Below are 12,277 nucleotides of genomic sequence, written 5' to 3'. Positions count from 1 at the left end.
ATACATGGATGAGAGTCATGAACACTCAATACAAGCCCCCAGAGACGGATCCGTGCCCTAGAAATAAGATGTCTAATGTCCTAATGTACGCCTGTGAGGGGGGGGGGGAATAGCGAGGGTAACAAAAGAGAAGATGGCTGGATGACATCTGGGACTGGACCGGATCATCTTTTGCAAATTCACTGAGGGCAGAGTTTCTTTCTGGCATCATTTCGGAGGAGGGGGGGGGGGTGGGCTCTGCCCACAGAACAAAATGGAATTTATATAGAAAACATGCTTTTACCAATGTCCACCCTTTCCCCTGAAATTTAAGTCCCCACCCCTGAAAATTTTAAGTACGCCCCCCAAAAAATCAATCATTTATATTTAATTATATTACAGTTTCGATGAATAATAACAATTTTTGTGATCATGTGTGTATAATTAGATGTACTAGTCACAGCTTTACTTATTTCCAAGTGTTGTTCACTTTGATGGACGCTAGATTGAAAGAAAACTAGACTTTTGAACATAATTTCTACATTTTAGACCATGGTATGGCTAACCCAATTGATCATTATCAATATTTTTAGCTGTCCTAAACAATGTAGTCATTGGTCTAACAATATAAAAAATCAGTATACAGGTTAATTTTCGCGTGATTAGCCATATTTCGTGAAAAATGATTTTATTTTTCAATAAATGTACATGGGGTTGTTCGTTGCTAGCGTCCCATTTATGGGACGTTTTTAAAAAATCGATATTTAAAAAAGTATTGATTTAATGATTTAAAAAAAAAGCCATAGTCATTCCTTCATTCAGTGCCCAAAAGCTAAACCATATCAAAAAATTATAAAAATTTGTGACCTTGGGATAATATGGGTTAAACAAATTACACAAATTATGCCCAATTGACTTAATTTATAAACTATCACAAATTATTATTCCGCCGAATCAAGCCACGAATTATTTTTGCTTAGATTTATAAAAAAACACATTCAAAAACAATATATTTTCCAAGTAAACAGTAAGTTGTACATATGTTTATTGAATGCCCGTAAACCACACAAGAACTAAACCATACATTATGGACTAATTGTTTGTTAATTTAAAAAGCAACAACAATGTTTTGACGGTTGATGTCCAAGACACGCAATAGCAGTGTAGGACTCGCCCAAAAACAAAAGACTACATTTAAGCTATCACTCTCTAGCTATTGGCTACAATTTTCTTGTTTTTTTTTGTTTTTATGTTAGGTGGGTTGTTTCCCTTTCTCAAGTAACCAAAAAAGTCTCCCACTGTAACGATCATTACATTTCTGGTATAGGATGAAGGAGAAAATAATTCCATTCAGTGACGTAGCTACCGTAAAGCTAGAGTAAGCAAGGCGTAGGGCCCAAGGCACTAAGGGGCCCTTTTCCTTCTTTAAATAAACCGGGAGTGATCTCCCCTAAACTTTCTCGAATATTCTTATATAAAACAACAGGGGATGGGAACTCGGGATATAGATCTAGTTATGATTTTTAATCCATTTTAAATAATTAAACTTTTTAAAATAGAATAGAATCTCATAGAAAAAAGTTTTGCGCACCAAGCGAACGCTGAATAAAGATGTTCATAATGGTGCGCAATATTATTAGTACTTTATAAATTTAGATGCGTTTTTGAGAAATCGGAAATAGCGTAAATTAGTACTTCCCGTCAACGAAAATGACTCAAAATTTGACAGAAGGTAGAGAATTAGATCTTTTACTTACATGTGAAATTTCATTTATCTATCTGAAATATGCTTTTGAAAAATTCAAAGTAGAAAAAGTACCACTTTCGGTTATCGGAAATCGCTCAAAAGTTGATACGGATCTACGATTTTGATAAAATACTTATATATGAAATTTCATCAACCTAGCTGTAACAGTACTCAAGTTATCGTTTTTACACACACACAGACACACACACACACACACAGACACACAGACATACGGACAAGATTGCAAAATTATGTTTTTCCGTATCAGTGAGGTGTAAAACGTCGAGATTTGTAAAAATCTCGATTTTTTTTTGCACGATTACAATACTTTCTCTATACTTCGTATATACGAGAAAGTAAAAAGTTAATAAATTTTAATATTTATTTCATATAAATATTTTTTTTAAAATGGAAATCAAGTTTTTTTTTTTATTTTTACTGTAGAAATGATTAAAATTTCATAAAAGGCCCCAAGTCCTTTCTTAGTGTACAGGCAGTGGCATTCAGTGTGTGTGGGGGGGGGGGGGGGGGTGGTGACGAATAGGGCCCACCCATATTAATAACATCAAAGGCGCTGAATGTGGTTAGGGGTGGCGTCGAAAAGGGCCCACCCCGTATTAATAACACAACAGGCGTACAGGGCCCACTCGTATTAATAACACCACAGTTGCTGAGTGTGTGTGGGGGGAGGTGGAGTCGATAAGGGACTACCCCGTATTAATAAGACCACAAGCGTTGCCGCAGTTTTAGTAAGCAATGCAGTGAATCAGCCTATAAAATTTAAATGTGAGATACGACATCCAGCACCCGTATATTTTCACGTTTCGCTAAAAGCCGCAACTGCGTGGGAAACTCCCAACACCCCCCCCCCCCCCATCACCAACCAAAAACCTGCATCTCCCTTCTGTCTCCCTTATTTGTACGACTAGGTTGCAACAATGCGGACGGGTATGCCAGTTCCGTATGAAACTTCTTTAACATTCGATGGTGATAATGGAGAGTTTGCTGTCTATGATGGAATCTGATTATTTGCATATTATAATGATATTATAAAACCAATTGTAAATATGCCTTTTGGGTCAGTAACTTCGCCAGCTAAAATATATCCCAAGAACCTCATTAATAATTTTGCAAACTTAAAAGCTTGAAAAAGAAATCAAATCTAAATAAATTGAGACACAATTTTTTAAAATTGTGCTGGGTTAGTGGTCACAAGGTAGGTTGTCCCCCTGAAAGTTTACTGAAGATGTAAGTCCCCCCCCCCCCCCCCTCCGCCCCCACTTCCTCTCCCCAAAAATTTAGTATTTTCGGTGGGCTGTCACCCCTCTCTTCTTAATCTTTTAGTATTTTAACTGGATAAAACATAGTTATGACAGTACATGTAACATTTTTTTGTCATGGTGTCTAGATTAAATGGTGTTATCGGATGTGGGCTGCACCATGGCCTTGTGACGCAAGATATTTTACATTACGGTGCAGTACATAAAAAAAAAGTCTGAAAGAAACACTGGTAGCAATCGCTGCCCATTTTTAACTGAGTTGTAGCCTAACGGGTGACGAATGGGCCCATTGATAATTTTTGCATAGAGGCTTTAAAATCCTAGCTACGCCACTGATTCCAATAATAACAATCAGATAATACACACACGCCATTTATTTATAATCATTATAAACAAAATAGGTTTATATTAAATTATTTTGAGAAACAATGAATTCGAATTAATGGTCATGATGAATTATAATGTTTTATTTACACTTTCATGAGGAATTTTTTTAAAAATATTTATATAGATAATGAATTTGTTAAAGAGCATAGTTTAAATTAATTTCTTATGTAAGCATTAGTAAAAATAAAATCCTTTTATCAAAAAAGTACAGTGCCTATATAATGCAATAAATTTTCATTTGATGAAAAAACTTTAGCTGTGTATTTATAATTATCATGCATAAATTACCCGACATTATTTTACTTACTAAATGTCTGATAATCCGTTGACCAGGTTAATACATCTTTTTCCTGAGTTTCAATCTAAGAATAGAACAATAACTAATAAATAACTTATTTATTCCCTATTATAAACTGTCGATCTCAGAAGACAAATGTTACTTCAAGAAGCTTAACAATTTACTAGAGTGTACATGAAAAATTCAGTCTGCAAGTTTCAAGTGGGATTTATACATCACATTTATAATTCATAATAATCATTCTTGTTAGTTTAATCTGATCTTCTTGTTTTAAATTTCTTATTTGAATTCAGTACAATGTTAAATACTGTTTTTGCACATTTTTCACTTTAGGTTTTTTTTTAACTATAACTTCAGCATTTTTTATTTTTGTTTTATTAATTCATTTTTTTTAAGATTAAAAACAAAGTCAGGTGTATAAATACCCCCCAGTCTTCTGTACATACAAATTAAAAGTGGCATAACTATACATTTCCATTTTTACTTGTATGGATGGTATATTAAGAACTAATCTGACAAGCCATGTGCTAAATTTGAACAACAGGGAAAATGAATGTGAGGACGCCCACATAGACCTGGATGCAGAGTCTTCTTGAAGAACTGACGATAGAAGGGGTCTTGGGAGGTTGCAAAAACAACAGTGTGGGAAAGAACAAAATGGAAGGTTATGGTTGAGGCCATTTGCTTCACAAGAAGTAAAGAGGAGTAAGTAAAGTCATAATTAAAAAATTCTTAGAGGCACTAAAAAGATGACATGACAAAACATCAACTATTTTACTATTAAATAGTTATATAATATTCTGATATAGTATAGCATATATAAATACAATATAGTGTATAGTATTTAAGGAAAATATTAAAATATGTATAAAAACGATCTATACAGTTATTTTACCTTCACTTTTCTCTCCTTAGTCTCAAAATGTCTATTAAAAGTTTGAATCATTTTGTCAATAGGCATCAATCTTTGTTGTAGAAGGTTACATATAACAGTGTGCTGTTGAATAAAATAATTGTTAGTAATGCATATAAAAGAAATTCATATTAAACAAAGTGTATGTCAAAATGAACTTAAATTGAGTTATATAAAATAATTTAATTAAAAGTTTTCTGATAAAAATTAATCAGCTTACTACAACTTTTATAATTATTACCTTAGATAGTATATTTTCACACAATTTAGTTGTATGTAAAATGTTTTTCTTTCCATCTTCTTGTATTGCAGATATCAAATCTGAATGGCTCCTAATTTCTTGTGATACATTTTCTTTTTGATCTCTCTGAACCTGTATCTCTTTATTAATATTGTCTAAATTGCTTTTGTAATCTATCAAATCTATGGACATTTTCTCTAACATTTTATTAGATATTGATTCTTTTTCTTTTAAACTTTCCATTTCTTCACAAAGCTTCTCTGTTTTGTTATCTTGTTCTTTTATTTCTTTCCTAATGTTTTTAAAATTTTGTTTATGTTTCTTTGACAACTTTTCAATGTTTATCCCCATGTCACTTTGTTCTGTCGTAAAATTGTCTCTCCATTGTTTTATCTCGTCTATGTCATCTTCAGTCTTTTGTTTTGTGTCTTGAAGGGATGATAAAGCTGTTTCAATATCCTTTAGTCTTCTAGATATTTCTGAATTGTATTCATCTGTTAGGTAAAATATTAAAATGTAGTAATAGGTGACTGAACAAAAATATAACTTATATTTAGCATATAAGAGTAATGTTAATATAAATACTTTAGATACAAGAAATGTAGAGTTAATTAAATACTTAGGTAAAAAAATCATGCTTTATACTATTTCTAGTATTCATTTAATATATTAGATGAAATAGAATGACATGAAAATATTACAATTCATGTTTTTTCATACAATGCTATTAAAGTGCTATCTATTTTGATGAATTATTTTAAATTTTCTTTTTATTATACTTCTTGTCATTATTGATTGGGGCTATACTTTTCTTATGATTGGCTATTCTTGTGAGTTGTTCAGTAATTTACATTTTAGGGAGTATAATTAAATGTACCAGATAATAAGTCTTTAGAAATTAATCCGCTATCTGTTGGTTGCAAACTTTCTGGTGTTGTCTTTTCTCCTGTTATCACAGTGGGAGGGTACAGCTTTGTGGATTCTGTCAACAAGATATAAACATGATGCACAGCAGTTAAAATCAACCTAAATCAAGGACTTGTCAGAAATGTGTCAGTTGTATGTACAGTGGCAAGTTTTAATTATAATATGGATATTTCATACATCATTTACACTGATAATATTTAAATATTTTAAAACTAAAGGACTTTTTTCAGTAAAGTTTATTTTACAAGCATAATTTTTAATGATTGTTAAGAAACAACAATATGCTTATATCAAAATAAGTTTTATAAAATGATGATGATACCTGTAAATATATATGTGAGTTCATGCAAAGTACTTTGAGCAGCTGTTACCATAGCAATAGCATCTTTCACATCTTTATTGGAGTCAGTAGTGGCTCTGATCTTAATCTTGACATGTAAGAAAAGTGTATTAAAGTGATTGATTAGTTTGGTTTAATCTTGAACAATGTAAATATTGTAGAACTAATGATGGTCTTTTATGCTAAAATGATTGTGTTAAACAAGTTACATTTAAAGGGTTTTTTTCCCACAGACTATGTAGATAAATCTAATGGGGTAAAGTGTGTGTTTCAAATAAAATAAATATGATCTGCAGATGATCATTCAGTGTTTAACATAATACATGTCTTTATCCAATGACTATGTAGATGAATCTAAGGAATATGTTATATACAATAAGTTTTATAAAAAAAATTTACATGACATGTAGATGATTTTATTTAATACTTTATAATATAGAGCAAAAATTATATTGTAAATAAATAAAAATATATTTTATAACATATTATTATTTTAAAATACAAGTGAGGTATGTCATTAAAAATGCACACCAATGCAAATAAAACCATCATAATTCACCTGCTGTACAAAATCACTGATGCTACTCTGTAGATAAACATTTGACTCATCCAATAGTTCAAGTTGACCAGCCAAATGTTTCTTTAAATGTTGATACATCTGCAAAATACATATTTTTTTTTACTTTGATGATACATTTTAGTCTATTTAATTTCTTAGTCAGATGTTTCCTTTAACAGATTATGAAATATAATGTGTTAGACTTGTGTTTTAAATGATAAAATTTAAAACTAAATTGGAAAACAACTTGTGAGTACTAAAGTAATTCTAGTTTATTATTATTGCATGCATAGCCTAACTTTTAAAATGGCTACACTTTACTTTGAAACTATATTTATATTATTTAGACTACTACTGTTAAAATGTTTGTAAACTACATTCAAACACACATTGCAGTCATAATTTATATTTAGATCTAAATCAATAATACCTTAAAATTATTTAAAATTATTTAAAATTTTGTTTTCGATACATGAAACAAAATGGCCTATCTTCTTTTCCTCTTAACACTGAAAAATAATATCGGGAAAATCCAATTTCTCTGAATTGTTTCATTCACTTTGAGGAATTAAAATTTGGAATCTTTAAGTGTTTACTAATTGATATTTTTGTTATTAAATTATATACACACAGTAAAACAAACCACATTATATTTTTGCTAAATGTTTTATTAAGAGTCATATTTTAATTCATCTTGTGTATGACACATCTTGAATTGACTAAACATGAATAAGAAATGAAAGTGAAACCTTTACATTGCCTCTGAGTCAAACTTTTAGATTGCTGCTGAGTCCACGGGTATCTTTCTCATACTACTATTTAAATAACAAAGAGTTATATTCAGTCTAATCAATAATGAATTTCATTTGTTTCACTTTGTTATAAAGTCATTGATACTGTTTTTAACTTGCAGAGTCTGTGTCCATCGTATGCTATGTGTAAGGATATTCATGTTTTTAGCGCATTTGTGCCATATGTAGTTTGCTCATTTTTTTTTTTTTAATTGAAGGCGTTTTATTTCAATCCCAAGTGTTCCACGATCACTGGTGTTGCCGAACAGATTGTAAGCTGTTGATGTTCCAGTGTTCTTGTAATTTTGGTCAGAGTCTCAACTAATGTCTTTAATTTGACTCCATCTCCTCCACATCCCGTTCCATGACCACTTGCATCATCTGTTTTCTCTGTTTGAGGACAGTTGCAGGTGACTTGATAAGATGTATATTTTTTCCATTTCCCTTCTGTCTGCTTCTCTTCTTAGCTCTTTTCCTTTTTTTTAATCTATTAGCCATGGAATGATTTTGTCATGTTGTCCTAATTTCTTCAATTCTTTTCATTGCTTTCACTGTAATCTGCCATAATTCTTTATTGTGTTTTACAGGTTCATTTCTCCTCTTTTCAAACTCTAAAGATGCACCAACTGTAAGTTAATTTCCAGCAGCCTTCCTGAATGCTTTAGTCCAGCCAGCAGCCTTCCTGAATGCTTTAGTCCAGCGAGCCTTGCGTGGGTTGCGTTTCTTCTGGAACGCCTTATGACACTTTGAATGACAAAATCTAAATATCTACAAAATGTATTTCGTGGCCTGGATACATAAGAGACGAACAGAAAAAACACTTATGTACTCTCATTTTCAATTATTTTTATTTTTTAGTCAAATTTAAATCAAAACACCATACTGTTAAACGTTTTTAGTTATCAGAAGTGTAAGTAGAGAGCACTGCAATGAATTTTGTTAAAGTACGTTGATAAAAGATATTAAGAAGTTAATAAAGTAAAGAATAGAATGTATATTATCTTAACACAAAAAATGATTTAATTTTAAACTTTAATGCCACATTTTGCCAGTTATGTAATTTTTGAGCTTAAAATTATGTTTAAGTTTCTAAATTTTATTTTTTCTTTAAAATTGTATTTGTCTGGGTTTTATTATTGGTGCCCTTCCTTATTTAATTTCAAAGGCAACATGGAGATTATAAATGTTCAAAAGCATTATATTTTTACAACGTTTGATTGGGGAGCGTTGTTACACACGTAAGTTTTTCTGTATATAATATACGTTGCAACTATTTGAGGAGTTCTGTTTGTGATAAGATGTAAATAAATAAATATGTTGATTTTCACTTTAAAATCATTACGTTTCACTGATTAGGAACGATAGTTGTTTGAAATGAGGACACCTTCAACCAAATCAAAGACAGGTACAATTTACAACGACATTAAAAGACGCAGGACCCGACAAAATTACAAATACAAAAAGACCCATTAAAAACAACGAAAAGCTTAAAATTGAAAATAGCATCTAGACATGGAAGACTAGTACACGAATGTTACCAAACCTTGAAAAACTGCTGACTATCTTTACCAAAAGCCACCTTCAAAGATACACACGACAGAGAATATTACTTGACCAAAAATATCACTCAACCAAAAGCTGGACTGTAAATACGAATTTATGGGGCTATTTAATTAAAACATTAGCTAGACAATCAGCACACAACTGATAATTCTACGGAAAATCTAACTTCTACCCACTCCACTAACAGAAAACATTAGAGTAGGTCAGCCAGTACACAACACTCAATGGAAGACGACCATTTAGATAACGTCTTGGTGAAGGAAAAAGAGAGGAAAAACCAACAACCAGAAGGGACAAACTCTCTAAACAAATTATTTTAAAACTGTAAACAGCTGAGCGACATTGACATAATAGTCATGAAAAATCTACGTAAACATACTAAATTTTTGAAAAGTCTTTCTAAAATTTTACATTTGTAAAAATTAAAGGGAATCATCGATTTCAATCATTTTTATATTTTTGTATCGAATATAAGCTGTTAAAAAGCCGTTTAGAATTATTTTATCAATTCAAATATTTTCAAAAACTGGCCTCAACCCATCCTTGAAGTCAACTGGAGTGGCCAGGGAGAGTAAAACAATAAAAGTCAGAACAATTGTTTTCCATGATACAAATACACAACAGTGATCTATGGTGTATAGTGTAGTATTTATTTTTATTAAATAATATAACATCCCCAATCACCACAACACCCTGACTCTACTAATCCAAATTAAAAATAAAAGTGTTTGTAAAAATACTATTATAGTATTTGATGCGTTTATTAATGGTAAGCTCTCTTTCTGAAAGCTTCCCGTTTAATCAATTCAAGTCTTTGATGTTTGCAGTTTTAAAAAATCTAAAGTCTCTATAGTGTATTCGGAATTATCCGTCCCTAGGTGAAGTTTGTGTTTTGGAGGATAATGAGAAGTACAATTGGGAAAAATGATGTTTACATTTTAAAAAGTCAATAAAAATTCTAATTTAGGCAAACGTTGTCATAGTGTATTGCCATCAATAGGGAGTCATCTGGAGGCACTATGAGACCAGATGGTTTGCCATTAATTAAGCTTTGTGAAAAATTGTGATGATATTTATTTGTCTTTGTTTCTTTTCGAGTATATTATTTTGTTCGAACAACACAAAAATAGTTGGTTGACTGTGTTCTTTTTAATTGCTGTCCCCCCCCCCCCCCCCGATCAGCGAGCCATAAAAATAATAGATCAGGTGTAACAAAAGCGTTATAAACTAAGATCTGTTTAAGATACATTAGCCAATCATTATGAAGAGAGATATTGTTATTTAAAAATACCAAAGAGACAGGCAGCTGTAATATTATTATCACCCGCATTAAAGTAGTTGAAACTGGCATTTAAAAAATAAAGCAAGGTAGACAACAAAATTCTGACGATTGATTAGGCGATAACTCATGTATCAAATAGAGAAAAAGGCTGATAAAATCAGAAACAAAACATGTGTGACTCAGCAATCTCTAGCGACAACAAAAACACGTCGGCAAAATACGAAAGACAATTTGTTTGATATTATTTAGGAAAATATCTAAATATTTAGTATAAAAATTGTAATAGTATGTTTAATGTCGCTTGTAATGACTCAATAAAAGTCTTTATTTTCTAATATGTTGAAAACAAGTTCGGATTCTATTCTACATTTACACTTTAATAAATGCTAATAATTGTACAACTTATTGATATTTTATTGTTTAAATACTATTAGTCTCCTTCCAAATGTCGTGTCAAGATTTCTGAAGGGAACAAGAAAAATGTGAACATTCCAAATCCGTAAGCGAAAAATCAGTGGCTGAAAATAAACCATCTCCAGTTTTCATCCGAACCTCAAAATTCTCTGAACGTTCAACAGATTTATCTTTTGTCCAAACATTCCCGAGATTGGTCAACACATCACCAGATTTGTGATAAAAACCAGCTACTACAGCATGATCTCCGGTTCGTTTTATTGCAAGTCTTGCTTTATACAGGCCATCAACAGGGGCGGTAAACACTCCAGTGTTTGGATCAAAATGGTTTCCTACGTTACATTCTACAGCACTGAATGTAATAATTTGGTATCTGCCATACATTTTCCCTTCCCAGCGACCTTGTGAAGCAATAAACCCCGGTGAAGAAGGTTTCACTTGTTGATTGGCTGCAAGAAATAAAATACATAAAGTATCTAAATATTACCAACTACTTAATACTAACTATTTTTTTAAAACTTGTTGGTTGAACTTAGACCAAATTTTGACCTTAGAACTGTTCCGAATCAAGTGACGCAGCTTTTAGATATACATTTATAAGATAAAATTTCAAGAATAATATTTTTTCTAACTAGATTTCTAAGTAAAAAGTAAGGATTACATTTTTATATTAAATACATGTAACCCACACAAGACACCAAATCATGTACATTATGGACCAATGATTTGTTCAGAAGTTTGAGGTCTATAAAAGGGTAGCCTCAGCCCAAAACAGAAGACTACGTTTAATCTATCATTCTCGTACTTTTGGTTAATATTAAGGGCAGGTTAAGCCCCCCCCCCCCCCCCCCCCCCCAAAATACATATTTAAGTCAGAAATGCTGATTTTTGAAAATCTATTGTTTCTGAAATTGCATTCAATTCTGAACATTTTTGTATAATTATTTTGCAAAATTTCGTATTGCTAGTATTTTTTATAATTTTTTAATTAATGAGACTAATGACGTAATTGACCTATATTAAGCAACATTTAGCAACATAAAAATTAAAAACTAACTAAAATAGATGTTCTTATTGCTGAGTAAGAGGCCCCAGATGCAATTTATGTAACTGGGAGGTTTTAAAAATGACTTATTTGGTATAATTTTTGCTTTTTCTCGTTTTTTCCAAATTTAGTATATTTTTCACTATTTAGCGTTTTTCTCAAAATGTTACTTTTCAACAATATAGTACCAGTTAAATCACTATAACTCAAAAACTACTTGAGATATTTAGCTGAAATTTTGCACACATGTTTACTAAACACTGCTTGTAAAGGTGAACTAAAAGAATTTCTACATCTTTGAAACTTCTCATTTTATTAAAAAAAAGCTAAGTCTACTCCCTACTTTTTGGAAAAAATTTAGGTCTCACATTTAAAAAATTTGGCTAAAATCCATTTTTCATTATTTTCTAATTGTTTTAGTTCAACTTTTTTGTAATTGCGTATATTACACTATATTAACGATTTGTGTTATTCTGACAAACAGAAGCTGAGTTATTGTGATTTCAATGAG

The 12,277-nt window shown here is 31.2% G+C and overlaps 1 protein-coding gene and 1 long non-coding RNA gene across 2 annotated transcripts in view; both read right to left on the bottom strand.

Moving 5' to 3' along the window:
• Window positions 1-12,277, bottom strand: part of LOC131957615 (uncharacterized) — a 46,597-nt gene that overhangs the window by 10,462 nt on the left and 23,858 nt on the right. Inside the window, exons 4-7 of the mRNA XM_059322349.1 lie at window positions 5,723-5,827; window positions 4,846-5,339; window positions 4,587-4,688; window positions 3,701-3,755 (exon numbers count right to left, since the gene is read on the bottom strand). Of these exons, the coding sequence (XP_059178332.1) occupies window positions 3,701-3,755; window positions 4,587-4,688; window positions 4,846-5,339; window positions 5,723-5,827 (756 nt within the window). The remainder of the gene's footprint in view (window positions 1-3,700; window positions 3,756-4,586; window positions 4,689-4,845; window positions 5,340-5,722; window positions 5,828-12,277) is intronic.
• Window positions 6,095-7,176, bottom strand: LOC131957605 (uncharacterized). The gene is made up of 3 exons (XR_009389112.1): window positions 7,102-7,176; window positions 6,672-6,770; window positions 6,095-6,200 (listed from the first exon to the last, which is right to left on the bottom strand). It is a non-coding gene; the product is annotated as an uncharacterized LOC131957605 (long non-coding RNA).

Source organism: Physella acuta, unplaced genomic scaffold (genome assembly GCF_028476545.2).
Source record: "Physella acuta isolate Inbredline_101_S28 unplaced genomic scaffold, ASM2847654v3 ptg001250l, whole genome shotgun sequence".
NCBI lineage: Eukaryota > Metazoa > Mollusca > Gastropoda > Physidae > Physella > Physella acuta.
The sequence above is the reverse complement of the archived record's forward strand: the minus strand, read 5'-3'. Positions and strand labels throughout refer to the sequence as shown.